Here is a 19140-nt window from a genome sequence, read left to right as displayed (position 1 = left end):
TACGCACAAACATATTTTTGCACAAGTACTGATTCTCAAGATTACAGTGGATGAGCAAAAAGGCATTTAAATTTGCACTTCAGCTTTCTTACGAGAGAGAGAGAGAGAGAGAGAGAGAGAGAGAGAGAGAGAGAGAGAGAGAGAGAGAGAGAGAGAGAGAGAGAGAGAGAGAGAGAGAGAGAGAGAGAGAGAGAGAGAGAGAGAGAGAGAGAGAGAGAGAGAGAGAGAGAGAGAGAGAGAGAGAGAGAGAGAGAGAGAGAGAGAGAGAGAGAGAGAGAGAGAGAGAGAGAGAGAGAGAGAGAGAGAGAGAGATAGAGATAAAGAGAGAGAGAGAGAGAGCGAGAGAGAGAGAGAGATAGAGAGAGAGAGAGAGAGAGAGAGAGAGAGAGAGAGAGAGAGAGAGAGAGAGAGAGAGAATATATTTGTGTCTGAGAGAGATACAAATATATTTAGTAAGAACTGTGTGTGTGTTGGGGGGGATTTTGGGTTTAAGTCTGTCTGTGTGCACTCACAAGCCAATGCTAAAACTTTATAAAGCAAGACTCCCTCAAACACAGAAACTCGTAAAATAAGTAGTAAATGTTCTTTAATACTACTCATGTGACCCCCAGTACAACTCATAAATGCATTGAATCCCCCTACACATGCATACAGATATGCCATACCATACAGCAAACCCCCATTATAATACATGCAATAAAGGTTAAGAATCCTCCAAAAACCGCACACAGTGCATCAAAAACAACCAGCATACAGAAGTGACAACTTGACAAGATCAGCTGTTCCCTTTGCTCTAATAATAATAACAATGGAACATTAAAAAAGAGATTCGCCACAGCTCTACACATTATTAGTGTCTCAAGATGTATGCCTGCTGTGATAATGATGCATGGTCATGAGCGACAACATTTTGATTATGCATTTAATGACTCAAAATGAAGCAAAACAGTTAATCTCAGTAGATAGAAATGGCAGCTTTTATTATGAAGAAGTTTGGTAGTTTAATTTCATTTTAAAAAAAAGAAGAAAATAATGCATGTCTCAACATTATAAGATGTTTAGTGGCTTGTTGAAAGACCAGCTTTTTTGTTGGTCCGAGGGGACCATATCGTCTTTTGTTTCATCTTTATCGACCAAGGCCGAAGGCCGAGGTTGATAGATATGTGACAAAAGGCGATATCTCCCCGAGGACCAACCAAAAAATGCTGGTCTGAAAACAAGTCATCAAACATCGTTTTTGTCATCATTTTGGTAGTGCAACAAAATGCACAATAAGCCACAGGGAGACGAATTTTTAGAATCCAATTCCGGGCCACAAAGCAGCGTCACAGTAGTTCGAGATGACACGTCAAACTTGTCTGTGACGTCAAACGTAGCTTGTTGACGCTTTTCTTCCAGTCTGAAAATGTAGGCCTACAGAGCTGCGATCATACGTGTGAGTTCAGTAAGTGTTGAGCATATTTCTTTTCTAATTCTATTAAGTGTTTATGACTTTTCGTTGTGGATTTTGCGATTACAGAGATAAGTTGCAAATTGACCATGAGTCGCCGCGGTAATTGCCAACATTGATTGGCTCTTTGAGAGTGAATGCTTACAATCGTTGTCCTCGGAAACACAAATCCAAAGCCGCGATGGTTCCACACATCAAACAATCAGCCTGATTGGCTTTTACTTTGACAATCCACGTTTCACCTGAAAGCTCAAACCCATTCACCACCTCGATTTATTGCATGGGAAACATGAGATTTATTTCCCAGGTGTTTGAGAATGAAAACTCGTGAAAATGATGACAAAGGGACCTGTCTAGCAATGGGTGGAAATTCTACATAAAGTATGCACCTGGAACTGTAATAGGTGATGATTGTCATTTTATAGATCCAGGAAACTCTTTCTTCTTCTTCTTCGTTCATAGGCTGAAACTCCCACGGCTTTTACGTGTATGATCGTTTCACCCCGCCATTAAGGCAGCCATACGCCGCTTTCGGGGGACAGGAGACTCTTTTATCGCACATCAACTTCATATTCGGTTAGCTCAATTGGTAGTGCACTGGAAATGGTTATTCCAGGGTCACGGGTTCGAATCCATGCATGAGTGGACGTAGGTAAATAAACGTTATGTTATGACTCAGAGACGGTATCAATGTCCAACCCCCATGTCGCCACCATGACACCTAAAAGACTTTGGGGTGTCTGTCAGAAGTGCAGGTGGCTGTTTACACCTAAACATACACATACCTGGATATGTTATATGAAGTCTTATATCGCGCGCGTATCTCCAGACTCGGACTCAAGGCGCAGGGATCTATTTATGCCGTGTGAGATGGATTTTTTTTTACACAATACGTCACGCATTCACATCAGCCAGCAGATCGCAGCCATTTCGGCGCATATCACGGCCTATTATTCCAAGTCACACGGGTATTTTGGTGGACATTTTTATCTATGCCTTACAATTTTGCCAGGAAAGACCCTTTTGTCAATCGTGGGATCTTTAACGTGCACACCCCAATGTAGTGTACACGAAGGGACCTCGGTTTTTCGTCTCATCCGAAAGACTAGTACTTGAACCCACCACCTAGGTTAGGAAAGGGGGGAGAAAATTGCTAACGCCCTGACCCAGGGTCAAACTCGCAACCTCTCGCATCCGAGCGCAAGTGCGTTACCACTCGGCCACCCAGTCTCCTAGCGCAACTCTTTTTGTTGCTAGCTTTCCACTGAGCGCAAACAACATGAGTTTCCCAGCAATGGAATAATAAATAAAGGGATAAAAATAAAAATGAAAAAAAATCTTGCTGCACTGTACATGTATTTGACGCAGCCAATTTGGTATAACAGCAGGTTAATAGTACACCCCCACAAAATAATTCAGGTAGCTCTTATTTTGTATAAGAAATAATGCTACATGATTGTGTATATATATATATATGTAGCCTGGTTTTATTGAACAAAGAAGAAAGTTTCACAAACCCATTGTCTTGACAGACAGAAGAACCTATGTAATACAGGAAAAACATTATCAAAAACACAATTTACTAGCAAACACGCAAGTCCCAGCAAATCAAAAAATGTGTTAAAAAAATTGCGTTTTAACACTTTCACGACGGGAGGTGACTAAATTAATAACAGCGCTGACACGCCCATGGACGGGATGTGACTATTTGAGTAACAGACATACAAGGTACACGACTCGTGATTGCTTCCCGGTTTTTGAAGCTTGCAATAAATTGAGTTGTTTCCCTTGATACACGTGACTTGCTCTTCCGCCATGTGCAAATTAGAGAAGATTTGCGTGGTTTTTTCGAACAAAAAAAATGAATCGAAGGCGAGCCTTGTCACGGGAGGAGATTCTCCGGATGTTGGATCTTGAGGATCCTGTAGATCATGATTCCGACGTGTTGTTTTCGCCTCAAGAAAGCGATAATAGCAGTGATATTGAGGAAGAAACAGTCCTGTTGTTGCTAGTATGAGTCGGCAAACTACACGTGGTAGGGTGGTACTGCATGGATCTTGGAATCGTGTAGTTTGCAAGGGGGCGTGGCATGGATGGCTGGAGCCTCCTAATCTTTTTGGAAATGTTCATAGGTGTACAGTTGGGACTTTGTTGTGAAAATGTGACTTATATTCAATATGGATTACCTAGACATCATTTGGTGAGTGTCACAGTTTTGTTTCATTTGAGTCAGGATGCTGTGAGTGAATGCGGGATTTGCTTGTTTTTTTCTTTGTACTGTCTCCTTATTTCTGTGTAGAATGTTAAGAATATTTCAGCTAATTCATATGGTTTACACCTTGTTTGGTTATAACATTATTTATAATACTTTCTGTTAAAAAATAACTTTTAAAAAAGCAGTGGAAAAGAAAACACACACAAAAAAACGTAAAAAACCACAAATTATCCCCCTTTCACCCCCCCTTTGCTAAAACAAATTGCGTGACAAACTTATAAATAGCACGACTGAACTGGGCATCCATTTTTTAATTAGTACACAAAATGTGGTGGTGATTGGACTTAATTCAAGCTTGCTAGACAGATTTCTTTACAGTTACTGATTTTTGGGAAGTTTCTTGGTGGCAAGCTTGGGCAGGCAGGACGTTAACGCCGTGGCAATGCTAGTCACAATAGTGTTAAAAGAAATTAGCACTATTCTGACAAATGAGCTGAGGGACAATGGGCGATGGATGGAAAACAAAATACGCAATTGTATATATTTTGCATCAGTACATAATTTTTATCACGCAAACTGTGTACACACCAATCACACACATCTTGTTTTCTACTATACTAAACAGCTCTGCAAGTTTATACAATAGTCTGACTGGAAATTCATAAATTCAAACACTCTTGAAGAATAACAGAATATTCTTAGCAAGAATGACATGCAAAAATAACACTCAAGAAGAGTTAGCGGCTATACATGTATTGCAGAAAAGTCCTAAACGGAAAAATCTCAAATTCCAACATAACACCCAATTCTGATGGCGGAATGATATCACGTCCAGAACTTGAAAAATACTGAACACTTGAAATGAATACTGCATACTTGAAGGAAAAGAAAGATATATAAGGTCCAGTGAAAGATGGACATGTTGTGAAATTGTTAACAAGTTAAGAAAACCATCAGTTATGCCCATCTTTGAAAACAGCAAGTCTGTGCACTCCTATTACACTTATGCACAGACACAGAAAGTTTGACAGACGGATGAGTATGCCCTCACACACACACACACACACACACACACACACACACACACACACACACACACACACACACACAATCAAGACACAAGTAGATACTGACACAGGCACACACACAAACTAATACACACACACAAGGAAATCTGCTTGCTACTTAGCATGCCACTGTTGGAAGTGAGCAAATTATTACAACAAAGTGCTTGGTGTACATTCAGGATAAAGGACATCTTTTTGCGATCTTTTCAGGGCATCAAGAAGCGGTCACCCATCACAAACAATTAATAATATTAGCCCATCCTTTGTTCTTAATCACCACCACAATAACAAAAGCGCCATCACACAAAATCATCCATAGGATGAAATTATACACAATTTCCTTTTTTCACACACATTAGCACACGACTGTACTGCAAAGGTCAGGGGAAAGGATGACCTAACCATTTCTTTCACTGCTTCCCAACGGAAAATAAAAACAAAATCTTCAGCTCCTGCTTACTGTCTTGAACCAGACCAAAAGTCTAATGTAATATCCCCCAGACCTTACCAACCACATCCAAACACCCTCTCACCCCAAACAGGCCCCAACAAATCAACATGCAATCACAAACAATGTCACAACTTTTGTTATGCTTCAGATCAAGAATGCCATAAAATACCCCCCCCCCCCCCAAATCAAAAATTAGTGTTTCATATATATGGCAAGCCCTTAATAATGACACAATAAACATAGAGCTTGTATTTCTTATCTCCAAAGCAATGAAGGTCTTCTTCTTCTTCTGCGTTCCCAGACAAGCAATGAAGGTCTAACAACAGCAAAGAGTCTCAGCTATGTATCACACACTCTTGATGACGTCAAAATCTTGAGAAACGATTTAGTGATCCAAGATTCTCAGGTTGCCCGACACGATCTTGTTCTCCAGAATGGCGCCTGGTGGGATGTCTATTCTCTCGCTGTGATTAGCGATAATGATGACTGTGCCCTGTTCCATGAACAAAAAAATTATATTAGTCTCATAGTGGCTAGAATCTTTACGTTTCACGTAATCGATGTTCTCTATCTTTTATCAGTCCCCTGATATATGCTATATGTAAATATATGTGAGTTGGGTAAGATATGTAATTTAATCAAAAATGTTAGTAATAAATTTTCATTTGATTAATATACTTACCCAACTCACATCGTTTATTCCCTCCCGCCTCCCCGCTTTTGGGGGTATATATTTCTAAAAAAAGAAGTGAGTTGGGCTTCAGTTAGAATGACTACAAATGGTGGCGTATGCGCACGCATACGGAAGACAGATTCAGTATGGGTATTGGTCACTCTTTTCTAGAGTTGTCTCCCTTGTTACCATGGGGACGCGTACAGCGTTACCAGCACTGAACTAGGGTTAATTGCTATATGCGAGTTGGGTAAGATATGTAATTTAATCAGTCCTTTCCCATAATCCAAAATCTTATAAATACAAAATCTCTTGCAAGTATTTCTTTATCCAGCAGCAAAAATTCCACAAAACTGCTTGGAATGCTAAGAGAAAAATTATCCCTGTGTGTCGGACTTACCCTTAGTGTGACATCTTTGCCAAAGGTCACATCTCCTGACACGGTTAGATGATCAAGGTCAAGGACATCAGGGATACTGGCGAAGCGGCGAAGGAAGTCTTTCACCTGCACAAAAATGATAAAAACTCGGTGAAACACAATATCCTTTTTTTTTCTCTTCAATCATTAAAGGTACTGAACTTGTCAAATCCAGGTGCACGGAGCCCCTGGGGCTTTTAGTCATACCTCAGGCAGCTATCCGTTAGAAGAACTACCAAGTTTCATTGACTTGCACCCAAAGAGTCAAGAACTGCAATTTTTTTTACGAATTAATTTCGTACTCGGACCCGGCTGGTCTTGGCCTATTTTTGGATCTAAATTTAGATCAGGTAGATCACCACATCATGCACAAAAAGACACGTCACTAGCAAACTATGTCAGACGTCATCATGAGTTTGTGTAAAACAAAATGGAGGCCGGAATCACTCAGTTGAATCGAACTCCGACCAAACACCACGTAATAACTAGGTTAATTTATGCACTCGCGTGAACAAGAAACTGTCGAGCTTTACAGATGTCGTCGTTGGGTAGTTTTGGGTTTGTTTTACTACCATAGGAGGATTTTTGAACTGTAAATGCACTCAGCTGCAACAAAAACGCAAAACGAAGGCTGTGAGCTGCACTGTGCCTTTAAATATTAATCAATTTAGTCTATTTTGGGGGGATTGCTTGTTTTTTTTCTTCAATAAAAATAACATTACTGAAATAATTATTTCTAAAATATGAGCAAGTGTAGCTCGAACAGGAATCAACTGTCACAAGTCTGATTTGGGTAGATTTTGGAGATATCCTACTGCGAGAGACTGTCACTTGATCCCTGTGAAAAAAAATCTTTCATTTGAAAAGTATGTCAAACAACCAAGAAAGTTTGAACAAAAAACAACAGTACGTGAGAGTCGTGCGGAACCAATCTCCTGGCACAAGAGATAACAACAAGCATTGAAAGGAACAACTGACTTTTTGAACAAGAGGCGAAGCCATCAAGGCTCATGTAAGAAATCGACAAACAATAACACAAACTCAATCACTCCGTCACACATACACACACACAGTAAGCAGAGGTGACACGGTACAAGAGTGCGAGACACTAGATCTAGATCTGCCTGTCTGTAGCCTACTTACGGGGACACGACTGCCAGTTGGCCAGATCGACACTGCGGTTTCGACAGCGCTTCCTCGCGCAGACACTGGAAACACGCTGTGCAGATTAACCTGAAGGAAATCTCCTTTGGTATCTTCTTTATCTATTTTTCTGGAGCTACGAAACCGAACAATGTGAAATCGTCTTCTCCGAATCGGCGAACTGCAGCTCGGTGATAACTGTATCTATACCACAATCCTTCACGTGATCTGACCTAACCTTGACCCCTGACCTGGTCTACATACCACACACGACACAAACCAGTCAGCTGTTTTTACCCCCCCAAAACCCCCCACCACCCGTTTTCTTTGCATACACACTTTAACTGCCGACGAAATGTTGATCATTGCTTCAATACTTTGTAGCTGTTGCTTGAATAATAACCAGGTAAAATTTGTATTTCGGTGTTCAGTCAAATGTTAAAGTTTCTACCACAGACATACATACATACGCACGCACGCACAGACAGACAAAATTTAGCATCGCATAGGCTACACTTACATGAGCCAAAAATTAGTTCCACACAACTGTCACTTACCCTAGTTGTCGTCTATATGCTTCTCATATGCAATGCAGACATGGAAAACACAACAAGATCTGGAGGCAAACTCCAACGTTCCCATCCACTTACCTTGGTGAAGTGCGTTCCGAGCTTAGTGAGTGGGACGGAGGGGAACGATCGCTTGGGGGACATCTCCAGAGCTCCGGACTGCAGGTGGTACAGGTTGCTCATGATCACTAGCAGGTCGGATGTCGTCTTCACCGGCAAGAAACGACTACGAGGCACGTTCACACCTGAAGAGGAGAAGGCTTGGATTAGGTTTAAATGTACAGTGAGAGTGAAAAGAAAACAGATGCAAGGCTAAATATTTAGCTTCACATGTGCGCAAACCAACACACACAGAGGCACACACACACACACACACAAACACACACACACAAACACATGCAACCACTCTAACACATACATATGCAAACACACACACACACACACACACACACACACACACACACACACACACAGCTAACTCAACCCTGATAAACACAAAGAGATTCAACCAGAGTGACTTACCAATGGCTCCCTCAAAACTCTTGATGGCAGCACCCACAGCAGTCTCCAGTTGTAACACATTCACACCGTTATCTAGCGTCTGAAGATAGAAATAAGATATTTCAACACTCACATGTTATCATTTTCTTTCGTTCATTGTAACCTCCAAACAACATCCATACTATGTGTCCCACAAATATATATTATTCATTCGATGTAGTCATATAAAAAGCTGAAATCTTTTCACTTTCACAATAGCAGACACAAATTTGTTGGGCGCCAACAAATAAGAGAAAAGTGGAAAAGCAAAAAGATGTTTGAACACAAGCCAACAGATAAAGAGTCAGAAATATATTTCAGAATTGATATAACTTACGCATAAAAAGCATTTAATCTCCATAACTAACCGGTTGATTTGTATCACTCATAGAAAGAGAGAGTGAGGGACAGACAATCAAACACTCAGACAGATGGGAAAGCAAGCAGACAGGCAAGCAGACAGATGGACGGACTGACCAACAGACAGACCAACTGACAGACAGAGAGACTGAAAGAGAGACTGAGAGACAGACAGACCAACTAACCATCCGACAGACTGACATACAGACGGACAGAGAGATAAACAGACAGACAAACAGATTGACAGACAAACACCTTAGGATTAATGATGATTTCCATGTGCGGTGTGCGATCCTGTCAACTTGCATAGAGAGAGACCGAAAGAGGGACAGACAGACAGAATGACAGACTGACAGACTGACAGACAAGCAGACTAACAGAGAGACAAACACCTTAGGATTAACGATGATTTCCATGTGCAGTGTGTGATCCTCCACCACTCTCTTGATGGCATTGAGGCTTATCCACAGATTGTTGGTGTTGAAGATCCTGCACACAGATGTAGCCATCCTTTACCTTTCTGCTTCCCCTTTCTACTTCCCACTCTATGCATTCTTTCTGACTTGCACACAGATGTAGCCATCCTTTACCTTTCTGCTTCCCCTTTCTACTTCCCACTCTATGCATTCTTTCTGACTTGTACACAGATGTAGCCATCGTTTACTTTTCTGCTTCACCTTTCTACTTCCCACTCTATGCATTCTTTCTGACTTGTACACAGATGTAGCCATCCTTTACCTTTCTGCTTCCCCTTTCTACTTCCCACTCTATGCATTCTTTCTGACTTGCACACAGATGTAGCCATCCTTTACCTTTCTGCTTCCCCTTTCTACTTCCCACTCTATGCATTCTTTCTGACTTGCACACAGATGTAGCCATCGTTTACTTTTCTGCTTCACCTTTCTTCTTCCCACTCTATGCATTTTTTCTGACTTGCATCTTCACAGTAAATGCAAAGTGAACACAGCAAAAAGCCTGCCATGGGCCATTTGAAGCACAGTTACACTTACAGATGAAGTTTTTAAAATAGTCCCCAAGAAAAGTCAAACTAAAACCAAGCAAACTACCAGCCACGGGCTATTACAAGCATAGTTACAGATTAAGATTTTGTAGATGAAGATTTTATAACAGTCTACCCAGCGAACTGCCAACCACAGACTATTTTAAGCACATCTACTGATGAGGATTTTATAACATCGTGAACTAGTGAACAAAAAGACCATACGGCCATGGCACTCACTTGAACTTACTGACACTTTTGAACTCATCAACGTAGTCCTTTGGCACCTGAGCGATTTCCAGCAGTCGCAGTTTCCCTTCGTACTCCACCAATGTACCTCCCTGGGGAGATATGAAGAGTTACAAGTACTGGCTTGCATCAGCTATGTACTCTGAATCTTCTGCGGTTTTATTCTCAGAATAAACCCAGGCCTCTGAACAGACTATTCATTTAAAGATGAATGATAAGACAAGCATGTTGTGACCCCATTACATTAAACTCTTAATTTGACAAATAGCTTAGAAAAGTATGCTTTTGGTAGATTAATTCAGCATTTTTTTCTGAAACAACTATAAAAGTGAATCTATTAATGTCTCAACATAAAATGGGCACTGGGAAAAAAAAGAGTGTATATCAACACCACAGAACATACGGCTTTCTCAATGCTTGAATGAGAGTGTTGAAACTATAGATATTCAGTGTTTCTACATCAGTACATGGGCATAAAACCCAGTTATTTCCCCTGGCCTGTTATGTAATGTTAAACATTGAACACTAATAACATCACAAGAAATACCTTGACGTCAGCGCGTGTTTTGTCTGTGACTTCCATGACGAACTCTGGCGCAGGGCCATTGCTCTCATCAAGCAAGAAGTTCAGGATGTCTGTATGCCGTCAAGGACTGCAAATACGCTGTCAATCTTTCTACACTTCATTCACTTTAAACAGGACAGTATATCCGAGACGGATAAATAAAAGCATATGCACACTTCATGTCCCAAATAGCAAATTAGCATAGCATAGTGAGACGGTTTTATTCACTACAAACCCTTGACCCGCTCTGAAGATCTTTAAAATAGGTACGTATGTTTTAGGTGGAACTTTTCATACAAACCGAGAAAAAAAAAGTTTCAAGTCTTGCAAACAGGGACTCTTAAAACGAAACAAGTTCATAAAGGACAATTTTAATCTAATTAATTTCACACAGGTAAAACCTTTTCCAGACTAGGAGTATCACTATGGAATGAAATGAACGCCACGTTAGAAAACTCGGCAAGGTATGCTGTTTTCAAACGCTGATCAAAGAGAAAAGGATACTGAGATCGACCGTGGCGCCCATGTTGTCGATGTTGGAGACGAACATGTACTTCTTGCCCTGGTTGATGAAGTTCTCCAGCAGGCCGCTGTTGTGCAGACTCTGGTACACATCTCCGTGACCTGGTGGGTACCATCTGTAACACACAGCAGTGTGTCATCTTTACACATTACACATGAGCAGCTAAGATCTAGTAATATATATATGCAACACAAAGCAATGTGTCATTGGAACACAATACACATCAGTTGTAATATTAAGCAGCCAAGACCAGGTACAAATGTGTCATCACAACAAACAACACATGTGCTGTAATCGAAAATTTTATTGTAAATTTTCATTTAATAAATATACCTACCCGAATCACATGTAGCAGTTTACTCAGTCTAAAGTGCTAGGTCTGAAAAGGCTACCCGTCTAAGGGGAGCAACCCCAACTAAAAAAGTGTAAACGTAGCCATGGTAATGACGACGCACCCAGGGAGTTACCTCCCCTCATGCGTACCGCGTCACTACTGCTACTGACCACGTGACCCCTATCATTCGACTCGAAGAATAACATCTCCAAATCATAAGCGGGGTAGGTGGGAGGGACTACGATATGTGATTCGGGTAGGTATATTTATTAAATGAAAATTTACAATAAAATTTTCGATTAAATTACATATTCCTACTCCGAATCACATGTAGCAGATTACTACAACAAGGCGGTGGGAAAGAAAAAGTTCAAACTCACTCTCAAATCCTTGTCAAGAGCTGACCACCTGCCACCATGGCAGGCAAAGCTCTAGATCCATCCTGGCGAAGAGCCGAGATGTCACGCAGGTAAAAATTCATGAAGACATCCTCGGAACGCCAGTATGCGGTGTGTAGCACCTCCTCCAGTCTTCTTGATCGTAACACGGCCAAGGAAGACGCCCAAGCTCGCGTCTCGTGAGCCCGAGCTGATTCCAGAGGAAGGACAGGCTGTGTCCCTCCTTCGTTATGGCGGCTCCACTCGTAAGCATGCTTAATGAGCGCCGACACCCACCGGGCCAGAGTCGTCTTAGTTATATCCTTATGTCTCTCCGTATTGAGAGAAATAAACAAGAGCTTTTGAGCTGCGGATCTAAGTGACTGAGAACGGGCAAGGTAGATGTGAAGAGCTCTAACAGGGCAATTTACTAAGTCTGGGTCATTCGGAGCCAGAATAGTGGACAACGGCCTGACATGGACCAAAGGAGAAGCTCGCTCGGGAGCCTGGTTTTTCGCAAGAAACTCAGGTTGAAACCGCAAAGTAACGGACCCATCTGATTCAAAGGAAATGTCGTCCGAATTACCGGAAAGAGCGTGGATCTCACTGCCCCTTCGTGCCGATGCGAGCAGCAAAAGGAAAAGGGACTTACGTGTAAGATTCGCAAAACTGGCATCTCTGAGAGGTTCAAAATCCGCTGAGCGCAGAAACTCCATGACCAATAAGAGATCCCACTTAGGAACGGGCGTACGAGTCTTGACGTCAGAAAGGGAAGCGCCCTTGATGACTCCAGCAATCACGCCACTAACATCTATAGAGCGACCTAACTGGCGTAGGGTCGCCGAGATGGCCGATCTTCTTACTTTCAACGAGGCAGCTGAAGCTCCCTGCGAGGACATAAAAGCAAGATGGTTCGCCACGTGCATCGTGCGGGGAGCCGTAGCGTCCAGCTGATGCTCGTGACACCAGGAAACCCAGGCCCTCCAATGTGACTCATAAACAGACGAGGTAGATGCTCTGTGCGAGCGTCCTACCAGGTCCATGGTCAGATCTGATGCCCCTTTGCGCCTCAGAGAAGACCGCACAACCTCCACGCGTGAAGTTTGAGCATCTGAGGCTCTGCGTGGAGGCTGCCGGTGTGAGGCTGAATCAGTTCTCCTCGCGTGAGAGCGAGAGGAATGGGAGGGCCCTGGGCGAGTCTCAGTAGGTCCGCAAACCACGGCTGAGACGGCCAAAGAGGAGCGATCAGCAGGAGGGACGGGCCCTCCTGCTCCGCCTTCCTGATCACTCGCGTGAGCAACTGGAATGGCGGGAACGCATAAGCCTCCAGGCCTGACCAGGAAATGTCCATCGCGTTCGTCTCCCACGCCTCGGGGTCCGGGAATGGTGAGACGAACACTGGTAGTCTCTTCGAGAACCTGGTGGCAAAGAGGTCCACCTGAGGTTTCTGCACAAGAGACCAGAGACGGTCCAACGCTCCGTGAGTGATGGTCCACTCTGTTTGAAGCACTCTGTCGGAGCGGCTGAGCGCGTCCGCCAGAGTGTTCAAACTTCCGGGCAGGTACCTGGCCGAAAGCCTGATTTGATGCTCTGAACACCAAATCAGGATCTCGCAGGCCCTGGCCGAAAGCGACGGAGACCGCGACCCTCCCTGCTTGTTGATGTAAGCTGCCACTGTCGTGTTGTCTGTAAACAGACGAACATGCTTGGCCTGAAGGGAGGGCCGAAACTTGTCCAGAGCTAGAGCCACGGCTTCTAGCTCCAGCAAGTTGATGTGCTGCATCCTCTGATCTGCCGACCACAGACCTGACGCAGTCAGCTGGTCTGTGTGAGCCCCCCACCCCACCAAGGACGCGTCCGTGAACAGGTCCAAGTCTGGGGCCGGAAGGGCTATCGGCACGCCCCTGCATACCCACTCCGTGTCCAGCCACGGATGGGTAGCGGATTGGAACCATCCCTGGAGAGGGATGAGGGCATTCCAATCCACCGTGGGAGAGTCCACGAACGGCTTGAGCGCCAGCTGAAAAGGCCGTTTGTGGACCCTCCCCAAGGGAACCAGGAGAGCCATGGACTCCATCTGCCCTAAGATGGAGGCCAAAGTCCGCAGGGAGGCCCTCGGGAGAGGCAAAGTGGAGCGTATGAACGCCTGGAGCTTGTCCACCCTCTTCTGAGAAGGGCGGACAGTCCAAGCCACCGTGTCGAAAGACATTCCCAAGTAGGTGAATGTCTGACACGGTGTGAGCTCCGACTTCGATCGGTTGAAGCCAAACATGTTGGCCTCCCGAAGCACCGATTGGGTATCCTGCTCGCACCCTGCCTGACTCTGACTCAGGATGAGCCAATCGTCCAGGTAGGCACGTAGCCGGACACCCCGTGACCTGACCAGCGCGCAGACCTGTCTCACGACCATGGTGAAGACCCAAGGGGCGAGAGACAGGCCAAAGGGAAGGGCGCGAAACTGGTAAACCTGACCTGCCCACCGGAAACGAAGCCATTTCCGGTCGGCTGGATGCATAAGTATATGAAAATATGCATCCGTCAGGTCGATGGAGGTCGCCCAGTCTCCCGGGCGGAGAGAGTCCCTGACCGACGCTGGCGTCTCCATCTTGAACCGTATCTCCCTCAAGAAGGTATTGAGGAACGATAGGTCCAAGACAGGACGCCATGCCCCTGAGGCTTTGGGGACGGCGAAAAGCCGTCCGTAAAACCCGGGGGATCTGTGGTCGAGGACCCTCTCCACTGCGCCCTTCTGCAGCAGGGAGTCTATTTCCGACCGAAGGACGGAAACGGCTTCCTGAGAGAAGGGAGGCCTGAACGCCGGCGGACGCCTGACCAGAGGAGCCTTGCCATCTTTCCAGAGAAGACGGAAGCCCGACCTCACGACCCCCACGACCCATTGACTCTGTATAGAAACCAGCCAATGGGAAAGAGCCCGAGAAGGGCCCCCCGCCATCACCAGAGTGGAGGGCGGGGTGGGGGGGAGATCGGGAGCACTTCATTGGGGGTGAGGCTTGCTTCCCGAGCCGCCTCTCCCCCTGCCGGAAGACGGTCGTCTTCTCGAGCCCCGAGAAGAAGAACGCCCACGACCCTTGTCTGCCGGTTTGGGAGGGCCAGCAACCTTAGCCTGCTTCGGCTGAGAAGGCTGAGACTGCTTGGATTGCTTAAGGCTGTGCAGGGAGAAGTCAGAAAACTGCTGGTCCCTGTTCGCCTGAATTTCCTGTCTCCGGGCGTCAAAAATGAGATGCCCGAAGAGGGAACCCTCCAAGACCGGTGAGGCACGCAAAGTGTCCTTGGTTGCCTGCTCCGAGAACTGTGAGTGTGCCAGAAAGAGATCCCGACGACACATGACAGAGTGTGCATAGTGCACGGCGGAAAGTCTCATCTGTTCTTCATTGACCCTCGCAAGAGCGGCCAACAAAGTGGAGACGTCATCCGCATCCTGATCCTCGCTGAGAGAGAAAGGATTCAGCGAATCAGTGAGGGCCCGAGAAAGAGCCCGAATAAGGGTCTCAGCAATGGAGGCAAGCTCCAGCTGCTGACGCCCTGCCTCTTCAGAAGCGATCAGCGTGTTCTCAGACAAGAGCACGCCGTCATCCTTCTTGATAGGCTTGGCCAACAAGGCCATCATCTCCGGAGGAACAGTCAAAGATGAACGCGGGAGAGCGAACGAATCCAACAAGTTCCTGGTAGACTTCTGCAAAACCAAACGTCTATGGGAAGACAGTGCAAATGCAGAAGCCTGAGAAGGCGAAGCCATCCATTGCTGAGCAACCTCCGGAACTGAGCCGTGAGGCACTAGCAGTGGAACCGGAAGTGAAGGAATTCCGCTTCCGGAAGGAGAAGGCTTGGCCAAAACCTGAGAAAGCTGAAAAGCTATGGACGGAGACTCCATAAACCGGAAGTATGAGTCATCCTCCTTCCCAGAGCGAAAATCAGCCATCGCGGACGGAGCAGCCGAAGCGGCAGCCGAAGCGACCGAAGCTCCTTCCGCGAAATATCTTGAAGTGACCTCAGCAGCAGCCTCCAGGGCCACTTTGAGTCTCTCCGGATAACCAACACGTGCAACCTCACTGGCGACGGACTGAAAATCCGAAACATCCTGCGAAGGACCGAAGTCCACGTTGCTGGTAGAAGGGCGGTGAACACCGTAACCGGAAACCGGAAACCCGTCCACACCGACACCATCCGAACTCATGCCCTGACTAGGGTAAGAGTAAGAGGACGGCATGCCCGCAGCCGCTGGAACCGGAACCGCAGTCGAAGCCGCAACCGAAGAAGGAAGCGCTGACTGCCCCGGCCAGGGCTGAGACAACACCTGCCCAAAGGGCTGGTGCTGCCCCCCCGCGACCGCCACCCGAGAGGAAGCGGAAGCGGAAGGAGCAGTAGATCCGGACTGAGCCGGAAAAGTATCAGACGCGACCGCGAAAAGCGGAAGCGCAGACACTGAGGCCGGAAGGCCGAATGCCCGGAGGGCCACGTCCGGTCGACCCCGGAAACGACCCCAGCGGGTGCGTACATCGGGGGACCTATGCTTCCGGCGAGTGCCGGAAGCGCAGCAGACGGAACTGGCTGGTCAACTCCGGAAACGACCCCAGCGGGTGCGTACGTCGGAGGACCTACGCTTCCGGCGAGTGCCGGAAGCGGCGAAGCCTGAACCAAATGCCGCCATTGCTCATGAACACGATGGTCTTCCGCTAAGCCAAAGTGAGAATGAACAGGGGTTTGCGGGTCGTGAACCCGCCGAAAAGGGCTGTCTCCCAGCAGGGAGCGTCCAGCGGTCTCACGAGGACCTACAGACCAGCCCAACTTACTTGAGTCGCCAACCACAGCGGTAGAAGACGCAGTGGTAACAACCCCCGTCAAGGACAGCGTCACAGCCGGAAGCGGGAAGGAAGCCAACGACGGAACAACGGAAGTCGAAGGCTTAGAACGCACCATCTCTTCTCTCACCAACGTGCGAAGCTCGGGCACCAGCGAAGAAAGCAACGAGGAAACCAGAGAGGCCGAATCTGCAAGCGGCAGAGAAGGCGAGCGAGAAGTAACGGTACATGTAGGTTGATTAGACTGCCCAGCAACCGACTGGTCATTCGGGGCAGAAATCGGAACCGTCAACACAGTATTGTTAGCCGCGTCGGAAACAACAACCAAAATAGGCTTAGGGACAGAAGAGGAAGACTTAGGTTTAATTTTTCCCTTCACATCAGCCTTGCCGCGCTTTTTATCCCCGTCAGACATGCTGACGAACAAAATGGCGACAAAATTCCAAAATGGCTACCAAAAAATACGTGACCACACGTGGCCGAAAATTTTCTAGTAGCTACTGAAAAATACGTTCAAACTAGTAAAAGGAACGAGCTCACCAACTACCAGTGCAGCGGGTGAAGAGACGGGTGTGTGGGTGCCGGTGGGTGTCTAAGCAAACACCAAACAGCGAACTTCCACTAGAGCCAAAAAATCCACGACCTGCTCTCAAGAAAGCTGAAGTGTCGAATGATAGGGGTCACGTGGTCAGTAGCAGTAGTGACGCGGTACGCATGAGGGGAGGTAACTCCCTGGGTGCGTCGTCATTACCATGGCTACGTTTACACTTTTTTAGTTGGGGTTGCTCCCCTTAGACGGGTAGCCTTTTCAGACCTAGCACTTTAGACTGAGTAAACTGCGACATGTGATTCGGAGTAGGAATATGTAATTTAATGAGTACGTACCATACATAACACTCATTGACACAAACTGTGGATATGCTGTGATAACTTTGCAAGACACAGCAGTTTGTCATTTTGACACACTATATCATAATATACACACACTGTGATCTGGTGGGTATGAACTGTAAAATATGACAGATCGACTCAAATAGTGTTTTTTTCTTTATTTGGTGTTTAACGTCGTTTTCAACCACGAAGGTTATATCGCGACGGGGAAAGGGGGGAGATGGGATAGAGCCACTTGTCAATTGTTTCTTGTTCACAAAAGCACTAATCAAAAAATTGCTCCAGGGGCTTGCAACGTAGTACAATATATTACCTTACTGGGAGAATGCAAGTTTCCAGTACAAAGGACTCAACATTTCTTACATACTGCTTGACTAAAATCTTTACAAACATTGACTATATTCTACACAAGAAACACTTAACAAGGGTAAAAGGAGAAACAGAATCCGTTAGTCGCCTCTTACGACATGCTGGGGAGCATCGGGTAAATTCTTCCCCCTAACCCGCGGGGGGTTCAAATAGTGTGTCTCCATTACATACTATGTGCACCCGGAAACACAGCATAGTGACCTGATTGGAATTACATGTATCACAAAAGAGTGTGTCATTACAATACACTGTATATATGTGCTTCAACATATCGATTTGAACTGTGTGTGTATGTGTGTGTGTGTGAGAGTGCATATGTCTGTTCAAAAACCAGGCAAATGTATTGGTTGGTATATATGGGAGAGTAGATACAATTACAAATGTACGAGTTCAAAACAAGACGTTTGAGATAGGGGTGTGACGGAAAGCTCTTCCTTGGTATGCTGTACGGTTGTCGGCATGGTGGGAGTGATTGCAACATTGCCAAGTTGTATGCCTTGTGTTTTTAGTAAACTGAGCTAAATGAAATCTTCTGCTCAGCGAATACATCTTTGACTGCTTTACAGATAGCATGTAAATATTGGATTCCTACTGTCTGTAAAAGGTTCGATTCTGGGCAACATGAATGTTTATCGCTGGGTGTTGTCACTGAATAAACCATACTGCAGTAAATGCTGTCACCCTTGTGGGGTGCTGCATAGGCTTTTGGCCTGTCATGATTGTAGTACAGCATGCTCTTTATTCCCAGCAAAACCAAGCTCTTGTATCTAAGCCTTCTGCTCCTGCTGAAATGTATACATACAGATCATTAGATCAAGTCTGAACAGAATAGAACCAGTCTTGAAATATTTTCTCTCAGCAGCTTTTCAAGTGTTTGGGGTTAGAGAAAAAGAATAAAACGCATGTTCTCTTCATTAAGCTTACCCGTCAGCACTCTCAGGACCGAAGCTTGTTGGGATCGGGAGGAGAGACTCTCGGTTCATGCGAGGATACCTGCAGACAGACACAGACATGCATTCAATCAACAAGTCAAAGAGTTCATTCTGACCATAACAAGAAGAGCAAACGCTCGATCGAGTCACTTTCGCAGTTCTGAATATTATATGAGGCATCAGATGGACAGGAA

At 45.5% G+C, this 19140-nt stretch overlaps 1 protein-coding gene across 8 annotated transcripts in view; it reads right to left on the bottom strand.

Annotated features, from left to right (window-relative positions):
- Positions 1 to 1477: 1477 nt before the first annotated feature.
- Positions 1478 to 19140, bottom strand: part of LOC138953934 (UTP--glucose-1-phosphate uridylyltransferase-like) — a 46255-nt gene continuing 28592 nt past the window's right edge. For all 8 annotated transcript variants that reach the window (XM_070325940.1, XM_070325941.1, XM_070325943.1 and 5 more), the window contains 9 exons: positions 18939 to 19007; positions 11205 to 11338; positions 10683 to 10771; positions 10127 to 10227; positions 9279 to 9375; positions 8509 to 8587; positions 8068 to 8231; positions 6257 to 6361; positions 1478 to 5676 (listed from right to left, as the gene is read on the bottom strand). In XM_070325940.1, coding sequence (XP_070182041.1) covers positions 5569 to 5676; positions 6257 to 6361; positions 8068 to 8231; positions 8509 to 8587; positions 9279 to 9375; positions 10127 to 10227; positions 10683 to 10771; positions 11205 to 11338; positions 18939 to 19007 — 946 coding nt within the window. In that variant the 3' untranslated portion in view covers positions 1478 to 5568. The remainder of the gene's footprint in view (positions 5677 to 6256; positions 6362 to 8067; positions 8232 to 8508; positions 8588 to 9278; positions 9376 to 10126; positions 10228 to 10682; positions 10772 to 11204; positions 11339 to 18938; positions 19008 to 19140) is intronic.

This window comes from Littorina saxatilis, linkage group LG17 (genome assembly GCF_037325665.1).
Source record: "Littorina saxatilis isolate snail1 linkage group LG17, US_GU_Lsax_2.0, whole genome shotgun sequence".
Lineage (NCBI taxonomy): Eukaryota > Metazoa > Mollusca > Gastropoda > Littorinimorpha > Littorinidae > Littorina > Littorina saxatilis.
Note: the sequence above shows the minus strand (reverse complement) of the source record. Positions and strands in the feature narration are given on the sequence as shown.